This window comes from Pristis pectinata, chromosome 10 (assembly GCF_009764475.1).
Source record: "Pristis pectinata isolate sPriPec2 chromosome 10, sPriPec2.1.pri, whole genome shotgun sequence".
NCBI classification, from domain to species: domain Eukaryota; kingdom Metazoa; phylum Chordata; class Chondrichthyes; order Rhinopristiformes; family Pristidae; genus Pristis; species Pristis pectinata.
In genome coordinates this window covers 45603878-45623831 of record NC_067414.1, presented here as the reverse complement: position 1 = coordinate 45623831, position 19954 = coordinate 45603878, and the positions used below count along the sequence as shown (strand labels likewise).

The 19954-nt window shown below is 39.4% G+C and overlaps 1 protein-coding gene across 3 annotated transcripts in view; it reads left to right on the top strand.

Annotated features, from left to right (window-relative positions):
- The window catches only part of mcm9 (minichromosome maintenance 9 homologous recombination repair factor), a 33430-nt gene extending 15544 nt beyond the window's left edge, over positions 1 to 17886 (top strand). For 2 of the 3 annotated variants that reach the window (XM_052024680.1, XM_052024682.1), the window contains 8 exons: positions 1351 to 1476; positions 2905 to 3024; positions 7547 to 7721; positions 10281 to 10483; positions 10649 to 10852; positions 13569 to 13651; positions 13992 to 14137; positions 15272 to 17886. In XM_052024680.1, the coding sequence (XP_051880640.1) occupies positions 1351 to 1476; positions 2905 to 3024; positions 7547 to 7721; positions 10281 to 10483; positions 10649 to 10852; positions 13569 to 13651; positions 13992 to 14137; positions 15272 to 16751 (2537 nt within the window). In that variant the 3' untranslated portion in view covers positions 16752 to 17886. Of the gene's footprint in view, positions 1 to 1350; positions 1477 to 2904; positions 3025 to 7546; positions 7722 to 10280; positions 10484 to 10648; positions 10853 to 13568; positions 13652 to 13991; positions 14138 to 15271 lie in introns of those variants that run through there. The other variant, XM_052024683.1, reaches the window with a different exon arrangement.
- Positions 17887 to 19954: the final 2068 nt, after the last annotated feature.

The window sequence follows — 19954 nt, the reverse complement described above, 5'->3', positions numbered from 1 at the left end:
CTATCATCAAGGATGGGGTAGCAGTTGCATGAGAATACTGCCACCTGCAGGCTCCCCTGTAGTTGCACATTATCCTAATTTTGGAAATGTATGTTGCTGGTCCTTCATTGTTACTGGTTCTATGTTTTATGACTCTGTACCTCATAGCACTGTGGAGGTACTTTCACCAAATGGACTGCAATAGATCAAGAAGGCTTCCTTGAGAGCATTATGTCTGGGCAGTATGTGCTATACTCTGTAAATGAGTAACAAAAAGGTAATTACCAGTAAGTCAAATAATATATTGAACAGCCTAAAGAGGATCTGAGATAAATATTTGTTGCTCTGAATGGTGTCCTGCTTATCCATCTCTCCTCTGCTCATTGACAAGACATTGGCTTCTGGTCCACCCACCAATGATTTTTAAAATGCTTGTCCTAAACGTTGAAATCTCTTCATAGCCACGTGCCCCATTCTTCTCACCTCCACCTCCACCTGCACCCCCCCACTCCCCCATCCCACTTCATATCCTCCTCAATTCCAACATGATATCTATATTACCTGCTGCGTTATCTGTGTTCTTTTAGAAAGCTGGCTTCTGTCCAGCCTTTAGCAAATGTACCTTTGGGGATCAAAATGATCACTGGAGTTTCCTTGTTTAATCTCTTTGCATTTCTGTCTTTTATTAAAACCCATCTCACTATTTACCTTTTGATCAATCTGTTGGTCACCCATCATAATACCTACAGCTTGGTGCTGAATTTTACTTGCTTGCAATTCTGTGAAATGCCTTGGGACTTTTTTCCTAGATTAAAGACATTGTAAATTGTTGTCAGATTATTTTTAGAGCTAGATAACTTTAATAGGAAAACATACTTAGTAATCAGTGCTCTGGATGAGGAAAGATGACACACTAAAAGGTACTATAAAAGACTGGAAGGCTGAAAAAAGATTTGTACAATCAGTACTGGATTTCCCCCACCTCCTCACTAGTTCCACATCCTAATGAGTAGTTTTAACATCTTAATACACGTTTTAAAATTGAAGTGTTTTAATGGAATTATGAGTGAGCTTCTTGTCAACTGCACTGGAGTCTCTTATGAGTATAAATATATGCATGAACATATTCTGTGAAAACCAGACTGGCTTAGCATGCACAAGACAAACTGTTTTGAAATGGACAAAGTAATTCCTTGCCAGCACTCTTTGTGGAGAGTGGTTCGGGGAGCTAGTGGAGCATAATGCTCATTCTGATAAATTTGTTTATAGTGGAATATAAACTTGCCTGTGTTGATTTTGATTACAAGTAATGGAGTGTTTTTTTTTTCTCTCTTCCATCATAGAAGGTCATTATTTTTTTTTATTTTTAAGGAAGAAATGAGATTCTGGCCAGCCTTTGTCCACAGGTGTTTGGAATGTATGTGGTTAAGCTGGCAGTTGCCATGGTATTAGCAGGTGGAGTGCAAAGAACTGATGCAGCTGGCACCAAAGTTAGAGGTTAGTGCTGTGGCAACAAACATGCAATATTATTGAATTGAAATTTTAAGAATTGATCTGTGGAACCCATATATATAAAATAAACCCTCATATATATCTAAACTAGAATATTATTTTCTTTGATTATTTCTGATGATGTTCATTTAATTCATGCAATTCAATGGAATGACTTGAAGCAAAATTCATGAGACAGGAAGTAATTCTGGACAAGGAAAAAAAATCTTTCAACCTGTGTAACAACAAAAATACTACTGATTTTTCTTAAATGATTCTGATATTCTACCATCAATGACTGAATCATGTATTCTTAGTAGAAATTCATTTCCCAAATTGTGCCAGTTTTGCCTTCCACCAGTGGAAACTATGACTTCTACTTGGTTTGTAAAAATATCTCAGGTCACCTTTATCTGTAATTTTTATTTTCATTTTATATGCATCTGCAAGATCACCTCTAGGTGTGTCTTTTTCAAAGACAAAGCCCTCTGCTAAGTCCCATCTAGAATCTTGTTGGTTAAATGGGCAGAAGATCTAGGTGTATTAGATATATGAAACAATATGTGAAGACACTATCATACAGGATGCACATTTAAATGCACTTGTCTTCTCGGTATCTGCAGACAGACATGGTATCTCTAATATTTTGCACTGCTCAATGTGTAGACAACTGGGGCACCTACACTTTAGCTAAGTGGGGGCTGGTGGTCAGCAGTTCTGGACAAATGCTGGATCAGCCATTTATGGTACAGCATGTTGTGGACTTTCTGAATATGTAATTAGAGGCAGGGTTTTGAGACAAACTGCAGAGGTTTGACGCTTGTGCATTTGACTTCTACCATTGGACCAAGTGAGCCCTGGGCGGAACAATGATGTGGTGAGGAGGGACCAGATGCATTTAACATCTGGGCCCTGAGCTTTATGTTAGGAAGGGTTGGCATATAATTGGCATTTGAATGGATTCTCCAGCCCTGTGGGGAGGAGGCGGGGAAGAGAAAGGTATATGTTTATGAGGCTTAATTATTCTACATTTATTTTACCCCTTAACTTCTTAGTATTCTAATCTGTTTTTAATTATTTTAAAATTTTTTATATCATTTAAAAAAATACTCAATAGATAATTTTTAAATGTCTCTGACAAAAGATCTAGAAAGCCTCTGACAGCCAGCAAACAGTCAAAGGCTGTCAGATTGTTCTGAGGCTGGGTATGCTGCCTAATTGCCTGTTCTGCCTTGAGGGACACCTCAATGGTGTTGACATCCATTTGTTCAGTCCTCTGAATCCAGCAAAAGCCCAGTCTGATGGGTAGTGGCAAGTATGAGCAGCCTGGCAGGCTCCAGTGAGCGTGCACACTCAATTTCCTGGTGCAGGCTGAGTGCGTGTAATTAATTACTGAAAGAACATGTGCCCCTTAAGATTTCCTTTGTTTTGAAGGTGAACCTCATCTCTTGTTGGTCGGGGATCCTGGAACTGGGAAATCTCAATTTCTAAAGTATGCAGCAAAAATTGTACCCCGGTCGGTCCTGACAGCTGGAATTGGGTCCACTAGTGCAGGTAAGGGAAATATTTATATATCTTACAAAGATAAAGGAAATATTTACATGATTGTAAATTGTGCAGTATGTACAATTTTAATTCTCAATTACTGTTACAGAACTGTATTTGAAATTTAATTTTTCATATTTTGGCTTGGTTAGTCCAAGTAGTGATTCTTGTTGCATATTAATTTATACTCTGGTGTAGAACACATAAATTCAAGTAATTAAATAAAAATCTGGATTAAAAAAAATCTCAGTAAAATAACCATGAAACTGCAAGATTGCTGTAAAATCCCATCTGAGTTCCCAGCTCAGCCAAACCCTGATCAGGGCCACCCCTTGTTGATTCCAGCAGCCAGCCCTACCCCATTGCAAATAAAAATGGAGAACGCTGGAAATACTCAGTAGGTCAGGCTGCATCTGTGGGAAGAAAAACAGAGTTAATGTTTCAGGTTGAAGACCCATCATCAGAACTGGGAAGGGGACAGAAGAAGCTTGTAAGTTGCAAGATGGTGGGGCTTGGAGATGTCTGCGATAGAGTAAAACTGGGTTGACCATTGGGATAAGCTGTAATCAAGAATATCTGGTCAATGAATGAACAGGAGCAGTTGGTGAGTGAGAACATAGACAAAAGACTGTAGTTGTTGTAAAATGCGAGCAGGATGATATGCCCGACAGGTTAGGCTGGGCATGTCCTGTACCCCCAGAGAGAAAAATAGAAAATAACGGGGGTAAAAGAACAACAAACAAGCTGAGCCAATATCGCAGATGGACGACTGATACAGACATGAATCAAATTACCTCAAGTTGTAGAATTCAATATTAAGGCCAGAAGGTTGCTATGTACCCAGACACAGGATGTGGTGCTGTTCCTCAAGCTGGCATTGGGCCTCATTGGAACAATACAGGAGGCCGCAGATTGATAGGTCAGAGTGAGATGGAGAATTAAAGTGGCCTCCAGTACTGTTAAAATGAGGCCCAATGTAAGCTTGTTTACAGCTTGCGTTTGGCCTCATTGTACTGTCTGGGTGCTTTGCAGCCTTTTGAACTTGATATTAAGTTCTACAACTTCAGGTAACTTGATTTCTGTCTGTATCAGTTGTCCATTTGTGATACTGGCTCAGCTTTAGTTGTTTTTTTCTCGCCTTTTTTTTTCCTTAGATTGCAGGACATACTCAGCCTATGTCTTCATGCTTTACAATTTGCAACAGTACAATAAAGGCCCACCACAATTAAACCTTGTTTACAGTTTATCCCCATGGCCACCCTGGTTTTACCCTTTCAGAGACATTCCCCTCCCTCACCTCCCTGCAGCTGATCAAGTTTCTTTTGTCTCCTCCACAGATCTGACAAAGAGTCTCTAATCTAAAACGTTAGCTATTTCTCTTCCCACAGATGCGACCTGAACTGCTGAGTACTTAGACCATTTTCTGTTTTTATTTTGGATTTTTAGCATCTGCAGTTCTTTTGATTTTCACCTACCCCATCCCAATTGTGTCCTGACCCTTTTCTCTGCCTGCCACCACCTCTGGTAACGTGAATTCAGGCACATCTGCAGGAGTGGTAGATATATTACGGAAGAATGCGTATTCTCTTGAAGTGATGGAGCATGGAAAGGAGGACATCCTCTCAGTACACTAAGTGCTCCAGGCTTACCTTGTGTCTTGCTTCCCTTTGGGCCTTGTGTGTTGCAGAATTTTTTGGTGTCGAGTCCCTGAACAAAATCGGAATTCATGCACTGTGCACCGACTGTTTAACATGGCCTTCCAAGTGTCCTACAATTTCTAGGCCATAATTGTAAACCAAAGCAAAGATTTTAAAGATTCGATTCTATATTTTAGTTTATGACTGTTCAGTTTAAAGCTGTTATTTAAGGAGTAACTTCTTCATGACCATCTGCATCCAATTTCTACAAGTAGAGTGTCTGGTTTCGGTGCTTATTTTAATTTTCAGTTGTTTGAACTTGCTCTGTTACTGCCTATTTTATTTTGTGTGGAATCTGGCTTTCAGAGACACACCAGAAGGAATTTTTAGTACACCAATAACAGTGCACATTTGTAGATGTCTTTTACATTAAATTGTTTCAGTATTGGATCAGCATCGTGGAAAAGAGTGGAAGAAAAAAACTTCTTTGCCTTTTTATAAGATGATCAGTATTTGTCAGATGTGATGAGCCTCAGTTATTCCTTGACAAAAACAAATAACCTGACTTGAGTCATGTGTATTATGAATTATGTGACTTTAAATCAGATGTACTTTTTAGAATTATCTATTGAGTCATTTTTAAATGTCTCTGACTAGAGAACCTAGAAAGCCTTTGACAGCTAGGTTGTTCTGAGGCTGGGTATGCTGCCTAGTCTTCTCCGCCCTCCCAACAACAGTTTTATTGTTTCCATGTAACGTCCTTTAATAGAGAGTAGAATTGGCCTGTGATTATTGCCAGAGCCACTGAGCTACGAATCAATGGCATGTATTCTGCAAGAAGCAGCAGCTGTGTGTAACAGTTTCAAACTATTAGCAAACTGTGAAAGAAAGCTTAATTCTTGCAAAGTTCAATACACTTGTTCTCACTGGTGTTTTGATGCTGTTTGCTCCCTGATGGCTGAGACATGCGTGTTGAGGTGCCAGCAGTCATCCCTGATCCTGCCCAAGCAACCTTTCCCTGCTTGTGAGTCTAGATAATAAGCCTTCTATTAGGGCCTGGTGGAATGATGTACAATTCCCAGTAGAGATGACTGAATGCTTGTCAGTGACCCTGCCTGATTTTCACTAATGCCCTTGCTTTCCCTGTTTATCAATAGCTGACACTACACAGACCAGACATTAAATCTGAACCTTTACCCACTAAGTGATTGTAAACGTGTATTTTTGTTGTAATTATTTCCCCTCAATTTCACCAGTTCTGTGGCTAAAAATGTATTTTGTTTGTACAAAATTCATTAATGTTCCTATGAACAACTTTGCCCTTTATGTCTATGTTTGAATTTTTTTAACAGTCAAAATTAGCATTATGTCCCATGATATTATAAGCAGACAATTACAGGAAAAGCAGTCATGGAGTTTCTCAGAATAAACTGCAGAATATCCATTTGATTACAGAGTTTCTCAACTTGATTAGTTAGCTGGTAAGGTGTGATGTCCCAGTCCTGCTGTAAAGTACTGAGTTCCAAAATAAATTAACAAAGAAAAGTGGCTAAAATCTATATGTAAAGAAACTCTTGCCTTCACACATTATTTGAATTCAATGGGCCAAATAGCTTCCTTCCATGTTGTAATGATGTTGTAATTTCCTCTCAGCTTTTTCAGCAATAACTTCACATTGACAATAGAAATTGCCAATGGACACTGCTGTAATTGTAACCTTCTGCCAACGGAATCACTACAGTGCTTCAGTGTTCAATCTCCCATCTCAGCCTGTTCTGCAATCAATTCTGCTTTTTCTGCTTTCTAATCTTAGAGGCTTACTGCACAGAAGGAGTCTGCTTTGCCTGCTTGCTGTAATGTTTTTCTCTCTAAGCAAATATCACAGATAAGAATAGAGCATTAGTGAAAACTGGTTGGATTAGCTGTACCTTGGATTAGCTTGATTAGGTTATGATCATGCTATTTACTTAGTATAGCTGAACAAAGCACAAACTGCTTATTGAGCACTGTTCTTATCCAACATAACCCATGCCATCTTGACTTGGATATGTATTGTCGCTGCTTTCGTGGTTGCTGGATGAACCATCAGTACTACAGCAGGCTTTTATACTCTGTGAAGTGTACCTTGGGATTTGTTTCCTTTTCAGAATCAGAATCGGGTTTATTATCACTGACATATGTTGTGAAATTTGTTGTTTTGTGGCAGCAGTACAGTGCAAGACATAAAGACATAAAAATTACTACGTTACAAAAATAAATAAATAGTGCAAAAGAGGAATAATGAGGTAGTGTTCATGGGTTCATGGACCATTCAGAAATCTGACTGCAGAGGGGAAGAAGCTGTTCCTGAAATGTTGAGTGTGGGTCTTCAGGCTCCTGTATCTCCTCCCCAATGGTAGTAACATGAAGAGGGCACTTCCTGGGTGGTGATGGTCCTTAATGATGGATACCGCCTTCTTGAGGCACTGCTTCTTAAAGATGTCCTCAATGGTGGGGACTGTTGTGCCCGTGATGGAGCTGGCTGAGTCTACAACTTTCTGCAGCCTCCTTCGATCCTGCACATTGGAGCCTCCATACCATCCGGTGATGCAACCAGTCAGAATGCTCTCCACCATACATCTGTAGAAACATGCAAGAGTTTTTGGTGACGTACCAAAAATCTCCTCAAGCTCCTAACAAAGTAGAGCCCCTGGCGTGCCTTCTTTGTGATTGCATCAATGTGTTGGGCTCAGGATAGATCCTTTGAGATGTTGACGGCCAAGGATTTGAAGCTGCTCACCCTCTCCACCGCTGACCCCATAAAGAAGACTGGTGTGTGTTTTCCCGACTTCCCCTTCCTGAAGTCCACAATCGGTTCCTTGGTCACTGCAGCAAATTTCCTCTTTCTATTGCAGGTTTGACTGTGACAGCAGTAAAGGACTCTGGTGAATGGAATTTGGAGGCAGGAGCACTGGTTCTGGCAGATGGAGGTCTTTGCTGTATTGATGAGTTTAACAGTATTAAAGAGCATGATAAAAGTAGCATCCATGAGGCAATGGAACAACAGACTATAAGTGTGGCAAAGGCAGGGTAAGTTTTCTGCAAAGAACAACGTTTGATACCTGGTTTCTGGTTGGTGTCCTAACTTTTAAAACATCTGTACATTCAGTCTTCCTGACAGCAAAACAAATTATTATTTGTATTTCAGCAACAAACCCTCTGTGGTTACTGGAGGAACAAGTCAAATAGTAGTAGTATATCAATCAGATTGTTCCGATGGCAATTGTAATATCAATGTTTGATCCAAATATCCTAAATGAACTTGTACTAAAAGGTGGAACCAGTATAGAATTCTAGGAATTCTAAAATAATCTATCATTATACACAGTTCATTCATTGCTGATGGTTTGATTAACTTGCAGAATGAAGTGCTGTTAAAATAATTTCCCCATTGGTGTTTACTGCCAAGTGATTCATCCATCTTCAATATAGTGTACTTTGATGTAAGATCATACTTTGCGGTGATGTCTGCTTGACATTTTTTTAAAAAAAGTATTAAACATGAGGCATACTATTTAAAAAAAACTTTAGGAAACAAATATAGGCGACCCTTGCGTTACAGCCATTTGAGTAATGAAAATTAACCCTTACAGAATTCAGAAATCACTACCCAAAAACTTGAGATAGGAATAAAATTTACTCTCTTGGAATTTATGTGAAAAATATAAAAAAAAATACAATTTAAAAAATTTTTCAGCTTGTATTTCTTGACGCCTATGCAGATGCCACAGCTTCACACTGTGGACAATTGCGGTATGGGCTGTTTTCTAGGAACACGAGCCCTCTCAGTGCAGTGGTTGCCTGTATACTAATTTAATTAAATCAAAAATAAATGTCAGTTACCTAAAATAACTGCTGAGAAATTGGAGGCAATTGGTGCTCCAATCCAGAGGAGACAAATGTTCAATTACAAGATCACAAGCCAAAGGAGCAGAAGTAGGCCATTCGGCCCATCGAGTCTGCTCCATGAGCTAAACTAAACTATTCCTATCTAGCCCCAATTTCTGGCCTTTTCCCCATATCCTTTGATACCTTGACTAATTAGATACCTATCAATCTCCTCCTTAAACGCCCCCAATGACCGGGCCTCCACAGCTGTAGGTGGCAAAGAATTCCACAAATTCACCACCCTCTGGCTAAAGAAATCTCTCCTCATTTCTGTTCTAAACGGGTACCTTCTAATTCTAAGACTGTGCCCTCTAGTCCTGGACTCACCCACCAAGGGAAACAGCTTAGCCACATCTACTCTGTCTAATCCTTTCAACATTCTAAATGTTTCTATGAGGTCCCCTCTCATTCTTCTGTACTCCAGTGAGTGCGGTCCAAGAGCCGACAAATGTGCATCGTACGTAAGCCCTTTCATTCCGGGAATCATCCTCGTAAATCTTTTCTGAACCCTCTCCAACATCAGTACATCCTTCCTAAGATATGGGGCCCAAAACTGCACACCGTATTCCAAATGAGGTCTCACCAGTGCCCCATGGAGCCTCATCAACACTTACTTTTTTTACGTTGTACCTCTCGAAATGAATGCCAACATAGCATTTGCTTTTTTTTAAACTGCCGACCCAACGTGGTGGTTAACCTTTAGGGTATCCTGCACGAGGGCCCCCAAGTCCCTTTGCACTTCTGTACTTTGAATTTTCTCCCCATCTAGATAATAATCTACCCATTTATTTCTTCTTCCAAAGTGTACAATAGCACATTTCTCAATATTGAATCTCATCTGCCATTTTTTTGCTCATACTCCTAAACTATCTAAGTCTCTCTGCAACCTTCCTGTTTCTTCAATACACCCTACTCCTCCACCTATCTTGGTGTCATCTGCAAACTTAGCCACAAAACCATTTACTCCATAATCTAAATCATTGACGTACAATGTAAAAAGAAGCGGCCCCAACACCAACCCTTGCGGAACACCACTGGTAACTGGCAGCCAACCAGAACAGGATCCCTTTATTCCCACCCTTTGCTTTCTGCCTATCAGCCAATGCTTCACCCATTCTAATATCCTTCCTGTAATTCCATGAGCTTTCATCTTATTAATCAGCCTCTTGTGCAGCGCCTTGTCGAAGGCCTTTTGAAAGTCTAAATACACAACATCCACAGCCTCTCCCTTATCCAGCCTACCTGAGATTTCCTCAAAAAACTCCAATAGGTTGGTCAGGCAGGATCTTCCCTTCATGAAACCATGCTGGCTTGCACCTATCTTGTCTTGCACCTATCTTGTCTTGCACCTCTAGGTATTCCATAACTTCATTCTTGAGGATCAATTCCAATAACTTTCCAAGTAGTCTGAATGCAAAGAAGTCTGGAACTTGCCCCTTTGTACACTGTTGTGCTGGAATATAATATTCCTTTACAGTTACAAAAGTAAATGTTAACAGTTCCATGCAAAACTAGCAATGTTTTTGAGGAGATTGCAGGCTATTGTTTCTACATGAAGTATTAGATGAGTAAAAGCTTGCTGCTGCCATTGTAACTACTTTTAATACAAAGTGCTGGACGTGGGTAAAAATTACCATTGATGTTTTTCCCATTCAATATTCTATTATAAAACATTGATACTGATTATCTTTCTATGTTTAGTCTAGTGTGCAAGCTGAACACAAGGACCACTGTACTGGCAGCTACTAATCCAAAAGGCCAGTATGATCCCAATGAATCTATCACTGTAAATACAGCTCTTGCTAGCCCACTTCTGAGCAGATTTGACCTTGTTTTGGTGCTCCTGGATACCAAAAATGAAGAATGGGATAAAGTCATTGCTTCTTTTATTCTGGAAAATAAAGGTCTGTATTTAAGATCAAAAAACATTTTTGTTTTCTTTTTGTGAACTTTGCTTTATCTGATAAGCTTACAGGGATATTTTAATAATCTTATCAAATGTTTGTAGGTTGCATGTAAGAATGTTGTTTTAATTATAGAACAACATATCCTTTCCTAAAACTATTTAGCCTGCCCAACTGTCTCTCTCAAATTGTGGAGCATGGAGAAGATGAAAACCTACTTCTGTCTTATCAAAACTTTGCAACCTAAGATTTCTGAAGAAGCAAATAAAATCCTTGTGAAATATTACCAAGTGCAGCGTCAAAGTGGGTTCAGAAATGCAGCAAGAACCACAATACGCATGCTTGAGAGCTTGGTTCGTTTAGCCGAAGGTAAGCGTTGTTTGGATTTTTAATGATCAAAACAGTTATTATGGATATACTTGACGTAAATAAAACTCCAGGAATTGAACATACCTTGAGATGGCTATGAGGTACATGAAGTGTTCCTCAGTATAAAAAGCACTAGCCCTAGAAATTGTTCCACACTATTGTTTTGACATTAGAAAAGTATCATAGATAATCCAAAGGTTATCTGTAAACGTGGCAGAAAGAGTAAAAAAATTCCATTGTGAAGTTCTCAGAAATATGAAGTTGGGTTTCTCTGTGTGCTGAAACTGATGTTCTTGATTTCAGCATGGTGTTCCCTACTGATCTGTTGCAAGATCACATTCTTCATAGCAAGAAGCACCACCAGTGTGATCTTAGCAAGAAGCTACTAAAAGATCATATGACAATTTACGCAGCCATCTGTTGAAAGTGTTGCTATTAAATGAATGGATTGTGGAATAATGGGTGTGATGTGCATCCACGAGAACCTGGGCAGGTGGTGAAGGACATAGTCTGTGGAAGCTACAGAACGACATTGCTGGCAGGCGCTTGTTAAGTTTGTCTTTGAATGACCATGCAGCCTCTGAATGCCTGCACTCTAGGCACAATCCTCATGGTCCATCAGGCAGTAGTAATCCCTGCCCTCCTGCCCACCTATTCGCTTCTAATACCTGGACTATGTAGAGCAGGCACCTTATTTCACTGGAAGCTTAACATTGACGCTATCTCCATAAAGTCCTCAGAATCCATTGAAAGGGTGAGTGAACCAATGCCAGCATCCTCTCTGGGCCAAAATTCCCAGTGTTGTGGCCATAGTTACAGTTGGTAAGCTGTGAAAGGCAAGCATTGTTTGCATGCTGGAACCAGACTCCCAAAACAGGCAGTCTGTTCACAGGAAGAAATTAGCAGCTAGACAGGAAGAATGGAAGCACAGCATTTGGAATGGTCCTAAGAACTTCTAGTCAATGCATCGGGTGCACACTCAAGCCCAGTGTAAACAGTAGAAGGAGAGTGCCAAACAAACTCCCCCCCACCCCCGGCAACCTACCCACCTGCCCACTTTGAAAGATATCTCTTGCCCCATCACCAGAAGAATCAGTGGTTCCCACATTGGCCTCATCAGACACATGATGGTGAATGAATAAAAGGCTCATGAAAAGCTGACCTCAGCTATACCATTTCTGTCTCTTGCCAAGGGGTATGCTAACTAGGATGGCAGCATGGTATAGCAATATCCATTTACCACTGATCCAAAGGATCATAGGTCCAATGACCCACTCCAGGATTGAGCACTTGATTTAGTCTAATATTTGAGGTCAGCTCTTGGTGATTGCTGTTGGAAGTGGAGCTTTTAAAATTACATTTTTAAACTGAGCCTCTACAATCAACCTGATACTTTATCAAGTAACACTAAAGGGACACCGTGATGACCAGGAGGTAGCTGGAGGTGTCTGAAGGAATGACTTTGAAGGGAATTTGAGATAGTGCACTTTGGTATTGGTATATTATTGTCACTTGTACTGAAGTACAGTGAAAAGCTTGTCTTGCAAACCAAGCATACAGGTCAATTCATTACACATTGCAGTTACATTGAGTTAGTACAGAGTGCAGAGTGTAAAGTTTCTGTTTCATAGCACCAGCAATCCGGGTTCAATCCTGAACTCCGGTGCTGTATGTGTGGAGTTTGCACATTCTTCTGGTTTCCCCTGGATGTGTAGTTTCCTCCCTCATCCCAAATACCTGTGGGTTGGGAGATTAATTGACCCCTTGAAATTGCCCTTGGAGTGTATATGAATGGTAGAATTTGGTGTGAGTTCAGAAGACTATGGGAAGAATGGGTCACAAAGAAAAATTGGTGGAGAATGGGATTTCTGTGAGCTGGTCTTGTACGTCATAAGGAAATATGAAAATGAGACATAGCAGCAGAGAGGTCAAGAGAGATTTACCGTTGTTATGTAATGGATTAATGTAGGAAGCTTGCTGATGGTGTAAAGGCAAGAACATAGGTTATAATGTTCATATATAAAACAGTCATAATGAAGCATCTCATCAACCCTCAATGAAGAAATGGTGAAGTGTCCAAGCCAAAGTGGTGTGAGTGTTTCCTGTCTAGAGGTAGCCAAGAGCCATGACAAGATATTTAAACAAAAACACTGAAAGAGCTGGAGACATTCAGCAGGTCAGGCAGTGGAAACAGAAATATTAAAGCTGTTTCAGCTCTTTGACCCTTAGTATGACTCCAATAGTTTTTTGTTTCTTGATTTTCATCTGTAGTTTCTTTAATTACCATGACATCCTGAGTTAATATACACTTTGGCCATGGTACATGGGTGGTAGAGGAAAGGGATATTTAAGCTTCCACAGGATTGATGGGACTGAGGTGCAGGGGTCCTCATGTTTTCTCAGATAGGTTCAATGTTTGATAAGTTGTTCAATGTTTGATGTATAGCAAAATATATTGGAAACTTGTAGGCTGCGAAAATAAAGACAACAAATGCCTTAAAGACTATTTTTAAATTCAAAACAATAATGAAGTAAGATTGTTCTCTGTGCACTCAGATGTTCTTTATAGGTTTGACTTTATAAGGAGAGTAGAGAGAAGCAATCTCCCCTGACTTCATCTGCAGCTTGCAACTGTCTACTGGTATGTTTAGGTGTGGCAACAGGTTTGGTTATCTGTTTTCTATTTCCTGACGATTTTTAAAAATTTGTTGTTTAGCTCACGCAAGACTGATGTTTAGGGATAAAGTAACTGTTGAAGATGCCATCACAGTGATCTCTGTAATGGAGTCATCCATGCAGGTATGTATTTTTAAAAAATATTTTCTGTAGAAATGAGAATCAAAACAGGCATCTCTTGTGAGGCACTGAAATTGGAAGTTCAGCACACCGTACCCGGAGATACAAATAAAGAGCTTAATTTCAGTTGAGTCCACAGGAAATATTTTCCATATGTATCTTTAGTAATTTATAGCTGAACCAATTTTTAACATGCACAAACAATTGACACAGAATGTTGGATTATCTCAGTGATGATTTGGTATACTGCCTTGTAAATAGATTTAAACAATGTTGGACCATGTTTGAAGGATTGATTGGTCTTTTTGTGACTTTATATAATTTATATTTTTGTCATTTCCAGGGAGGTGCTCTTCTTGGTGGTGTGAATGCATTACACACGTCCTTTCCAGAAAACACAAAAGAGCAATACAAAATGCAGTGTGAACTGCTGCTGGAAAGACTGGGCCTAACTGATCTTCTCCATCAAGAACTGCAGAGACTTGACAGGTAAAAAGTCACACTATCTCACTGGAGATTGGGAAACATTACAAAGCTTTACTACAACTATACTTGCGGAATAATAAACTTGACAATTTCTATTAAAAACTGCACCTTTATCAGAGGAAGGTGCATTAATTGGTTACTTAGATAAATGGCTTTATTACTGATGGATTTGGTGTTGCTAAACATTATAAAATGTTGCAATGAAAATTGAAACTACAGTGAAAAGGAAATATTAAGATCATAATGTATATAAGCCATGAAAGCAGCAGTGGTGATCATAATGTGCACTTAACCTCCTACTTGCTATTTGTACTGTAGGTAGCACTGCAGCTTTGTCTTGCCTGCTCATTTCACTGATTTAAGCAATTGGCCAATGCTAACAACACTGTTGATTGGCTGGATGCATTGGCAATGGCTACCTCATTGAAGGGGAGGTGTAAAAATTGAATCTGCACTGAGATATTGAAAATGTGAAATGAAGCTTTGAGATGTATTGCGAAGTGGCCGCTGCTCACCAGGGAATTTTCTATATCTATATGAGGGTGTTCTTTTAAATTACTCAAATGCATTATTATCAGCTATACTATGTCCAATGGGTCAGCATGTGATTGGATGAAGTAAAGCTTTCCATTTGGGAAAGTGTGCCATAAATACTGGGTATCTATTATGAAATCTGAACAAAGATTTCGAAGAATTCAATGCAGAAGGAGTGGTTCTCTGTGATAGTCACACAGCACCGAAAGCCTATTGGCCCACTGTGTCCACAGCAACCATCAAGCACCGACTTAACACTAATCCTGTTTCATTTTTCTTAAATTGAGGAATAGACCCCATCTGCTTATTTTTATTTTTTTTTTCCAGCTCCTTTTCTTTTTTCCATAACTGAAAGTTGTGCTTGGTCTTTCATATTGATTTAAATATTGCATCATATCTATAAGGAGAAAGCTAGCAGAGAAAAAAATCTATAACACATGAGAGCTTTTAAAAACTGAGAACTTAAAGAGATGAACCTAGACTACATCATGTTTAGTGGGTAGTTAGGGGGGAGAGTTCTGGGTTTTGATTTAATATTAGTTTCTTAGGATTATGACATTTTGCAAGCATATTCCATAACAATTTAATTTGTATTTTTAAAAGAATTCATAATGGAAAAGAACACCAGCCATCTAATGGAAGTACAAACTCAAGAAACCAATGTGATCCATTTTCTGATCCTGCTCCTTGTTCAAACACTGATGAACTGAATCCCATTGTTCAGGCCGTTGATCAAACTGACAGTGATCTGACCTGGTTTGTTGACTTTCAAAGCAAAAATCATGGAAGGGAGTCAGAAGGAGAGGGAACCTGCACTCTTAAAGTAACAGCAGAAAATTTTTGCCAGCATCCTTTTTCTGAATTAAATTCCAGCCTGCAGCCAATAAAAAGTACAGATAATGAAGCAACAGCTAGCAATTCTAACCAGGTTTCACCACCTATAGGTTTTTGTGGTCCAAGTAACATGAAGTCTGCTGGCCTAGCCATTGAGAATTCAGAAACTGAGAAAACAGCTGACACAGATTACACAAAAAGACAGACAAATGTTGAAGTCAGTGCTTCTTCAAACACACCTAACACTGCTATAACTGTTCGGGTGTCAAAAAAGCTACATGCTTCCCGGGTTTCACAGAGTGGAATGTTGTTCAAAAATAACAAAACTTTCAGCGAAAATCATTTGTCTGAATCAGGTGAAACCAGTGCACTTCTGAACCTGGATGACTCTTGTTCAGGTGGTGGTAAATCACACGAAAGTACTTCACCTAGACTCCAGCATGAAGCAGATAAGACAATAAAACCACTTGGAACAAAGCATACCTTACAGGGCAGTGATGCCATTCTGCTAGAGTCTGAGACCAATGGGAATTCTAACAGTCTACTGACCAAACTGAAAACATTTGCATTTAAGCCAAAGCAAAAACTAAGCCATTCAGCTGCAGATAATTCTACCACTAAACCATTGATCCTGTTCTCTGATTCAACCAAAGTTGAGGAATTGACATGTGCTTCTGAGCAGCCATCCCAAGCCAGTGATCATACAGAAAATCTCCGAACATTGCGTGGTTGTAATTCTAAAAGTAGTCTCTTATATAAAAAAGCAAGTAAAGTTGTTCCCAATTGCAGTGGAACAGAGCCGTCATTTGAACTGCAGAAGAGTCTTAGTACTGCACACATGGGAAACGTGCAAAAGGTGACACGGGATAAACCTAAACATCCATTTCCCACAGAGTTGAATACAGGGGAACAGACCAGCCAAAGTTCGGCTATGGCAGGCCAGCTAAAGGTGTCCTCTAGTACATTAGTAAAGCTTGCTAGTTTCTCTTTCAGTCCATCTTCTGACAAGAAAAATGAAAAGACCACAGGTGGAAATGAAGTATCTGTTGCGAAGCAGAATAGTGTGATACAGAATGATGCTGCTGAGTCTGGGGTGCTGTCCAGAAAAAGAAAGACCTTTGGATTTCCATCAGCCAGCACTACAGGAGCTATAATGAGTAGGTACCTCTTTTCTACTGATGAGATGGAAGATGATTGTGTTCTGGATTTTGACTGGGATGAAGAAGAAAGGAAGAAGCCCAAAACTTAATTGATACAGGTGCATCTGAATTTTAAAAAGCATGTAGTTTTTGGACTTTGTGATCAACCTATGCAGCACTATGAACAAATAGCTGTATCACACCCCATGTAAAACATAATTTTGCAAACTGCTGGCTTTAAAAACAGTAGATTCTATCATATAGAATCTCATCTGATATCAGGAGAGACTAATAAAAGAAAACTTGCATTCTGTCCTTGACTAATATGAATGCTAGATAAATCTTATGAATGTGCAATGAAAATTGTGTTTAGACATTTGAACAGCTTCCTCGTGTACCTCCAGGATGTGAAAATTGCACATTAATACCTTTGTTTAAAAAAAATCCTTTTTATTTTTAAAAAAAAGACAAACATGAACTGAGTTGATTCATTTGCAATCCACTGACAGTAGCTGAGTATTAACAAAGACTAGTAAGATAGCAAATTATAAGATGCTACAGTGAATAAATAGAGGAAGCACTCATTTCTCTCATTTTAAAACATTTTGCTTAACAGCAAGTCATTCTGGCACACTGGGTGAAATTCAGATGAATATCTACTATATGCATTTTATCCTGAAGATCTATAAATGAACACAAACTGTTCATTTTAGCATTTGCTGATGGAAAGTACAGGTACTCCACTAACAGACACCCAATCACCAGATGAAGCATTGCACTTAATTACTACATTCTTGCTAATAATCTTTTTATTTGATCTTTAAGCAATTATCCAGGCTGTCAGAGATTATTGCTTTTTGTCCCATCTTCCCTCCTCCACCCTCTAATACAATTTAAAAAATTGACATGTTTTCTCTCTTTCCCAGTTCTAACAAAAGATCTCAGACCTGAAACATTAACACGGTTTCTCTTTCCATAGATGCTGTCTGGCCAACTGAGTGTTATCAGCATCTTCGGTTTTTATTTTACATTTCCAGCATCTGCAGGTTTTTTAAAAATTTTAATTTGCTCCATATCACCACACTTTTAAATGGTAATTGTTGGGATAATTAGTAATCCAAGGTGAATCATGTGGGTCACGCATCACTAATTGTATTTAATGAATTGCATTCAGTTATTGACACATTTATTTATTCTCAGGATTCCATTGTGCCATCAATGCATAATTAGTTAACACTTACCTTAATTCTGCCCAGGCACTTCTATTTCTGTAGATTTCATTTGCTCTCCAGCACATAAGAATTCATTGATTCAGCCAAAAGAGTGCTTTATTTCACGGTTTCCCCAGTTCAGCCAGGACAGAGAATTGAATTACGAAATTTAGAAAGCTGCATTTAATTTACTTTGCTTCGTGTCCTTTAATTAATTAATTCTCTGGATTCAATTTAATAGTACATGGGTCCAATTAAGTATAATGGCTTTCGCTAAAATTTAGGCTCCTAATACGGACAAATGGAATCGGTGTAGATGGGCGAGAAGGTTGGCAGAATGGAGTGGGCCGAGGAGTTTGTTTCTTTGCTGTACGACACTGACTCTATGACTCTGTAAAACCAAGGGAAGTGTGTGTGATTCAACAGGGCTGCCCAAACCCAGGGGAATAAGTGCAGTAGGAGAATGAACATGCTACAAAACAGGTTTAGGGCAGTGAAGTGGCTTTGTGAGTATGGCTGCAAGGGACCAAAGCCCGGGAGTAGAATGGATGGCAGCAGGGCCTTAAACAATAAGCAACTTCAGGAGTTGCTTCAGCAACTGATTGAAGTAGAACACTGGACAAATGCAGCAGGTCAGGCAGTATCTATGGAGGCAAAAGGTATCAGTGGACGTTTCGTGCTGAGGCCTATATCAGTACTGAGAGGAAATGGGAAAGGTTGCCAGTATCTAGCAGTTGAGACAGAGAAACTGAGCTGTCACTGAGGGGGAGCATTTGGACACGAGTCTGTAGTGGAATGGCACCCCCTGGATATTGTTCTCCCAAGCCATGGCCTTGTTTACTTATGACTATGACAGCACAGAAGGCCATCAGGTCCACGTCTGCTTTCAGCTGAGCAATCCCATCAATCTACTTTCCCCTTCTTTCCCTTGACCAGTGTAACTTATTCTGACACCTGACCACCAACTCCCTTTTGATTCTTGTGTCACTTAGCTACACGAAGGGCTAATTTACAACAACTAATATTCGGTAGCCAATAAACCAACCAGCATCTCTTTGGGGTACGAGAGAAAACCAGAGTTTCTTTCAAAAACCCGCACAGGCATGGGGAGAACATGCAAATTCCAGAGAAACGTCATCTGAGGATTGAACCCCGGTGATTGGAGCTGTAAGACAGTGCTATGAACCACTGTGCCACCACGCTGGCCTTGTACTGAGTGACCCATTGCCTTTTTCTTCAGTTCCCGTTTCATCTCTGGGAAATGACCTTAGTGGTCCTATGGTAACAGCAACATGACAGAAGAGTAAGAAGATTCCCCTGCTTGAAACTACAGGAAGACAATTTAGAGATTTTTTTACTTCATTGTACAGTTGAAAAGGATTCTTTTAATTGATTCAGGTGAAGCTGATTTTTCAGAGAAAACTCGGGCCTGTGACCTCAACTACAATTTAGTTGAATGAGCCATAAACATATTTAAGCTTGTAGCAATGAGGACTTAGCTAAGTTGCATGTAATTCTGAGGTACATGTGAATTTCTGGGGGAGAAGCTTTGATTAAGAATACCATTTTGGGGACATATGCCTTTGTTTTTAAAAAAAATCCTCAAGTTTTGAACCTAAACTCGATGCCCAACTTGAACAAAACAGGATATTTGTACCTAGCCTATGAATGGAAAAGTAAGTTTGAAGTACTCGACAGGACCTGCAAAATAAAATTTTACCTGACACCAAAGATTTTCCTCTAGTTGCACTTCTTAAGATTTCTTCCGCTGCATGTATCATAAAAAAATTATTTATAGTTTATTTGAAGTTGATATAATTATCTAGAACAAGGTACCACTAAATGCGCTATCTGGTAGCATCAAAATACATCCCATTGAAGTTAATAGAATGAACTTTGGAGGCCAGGTAGAAGGTATTAACTTGACTACATAGTGCTACTCGCACTATCAGTTAGGACTGAATTTCTAGACAAATATATCTAAAGGTATATTATTTGCTAGATATGTTTTAGAAATTTAAAAAATCCAGGTGTCCTATTGCCATTTCAGATGTTTTAAGGATAAAGCTGAGAAACCCTGAAGGAAAGCTTCATTGCCACTC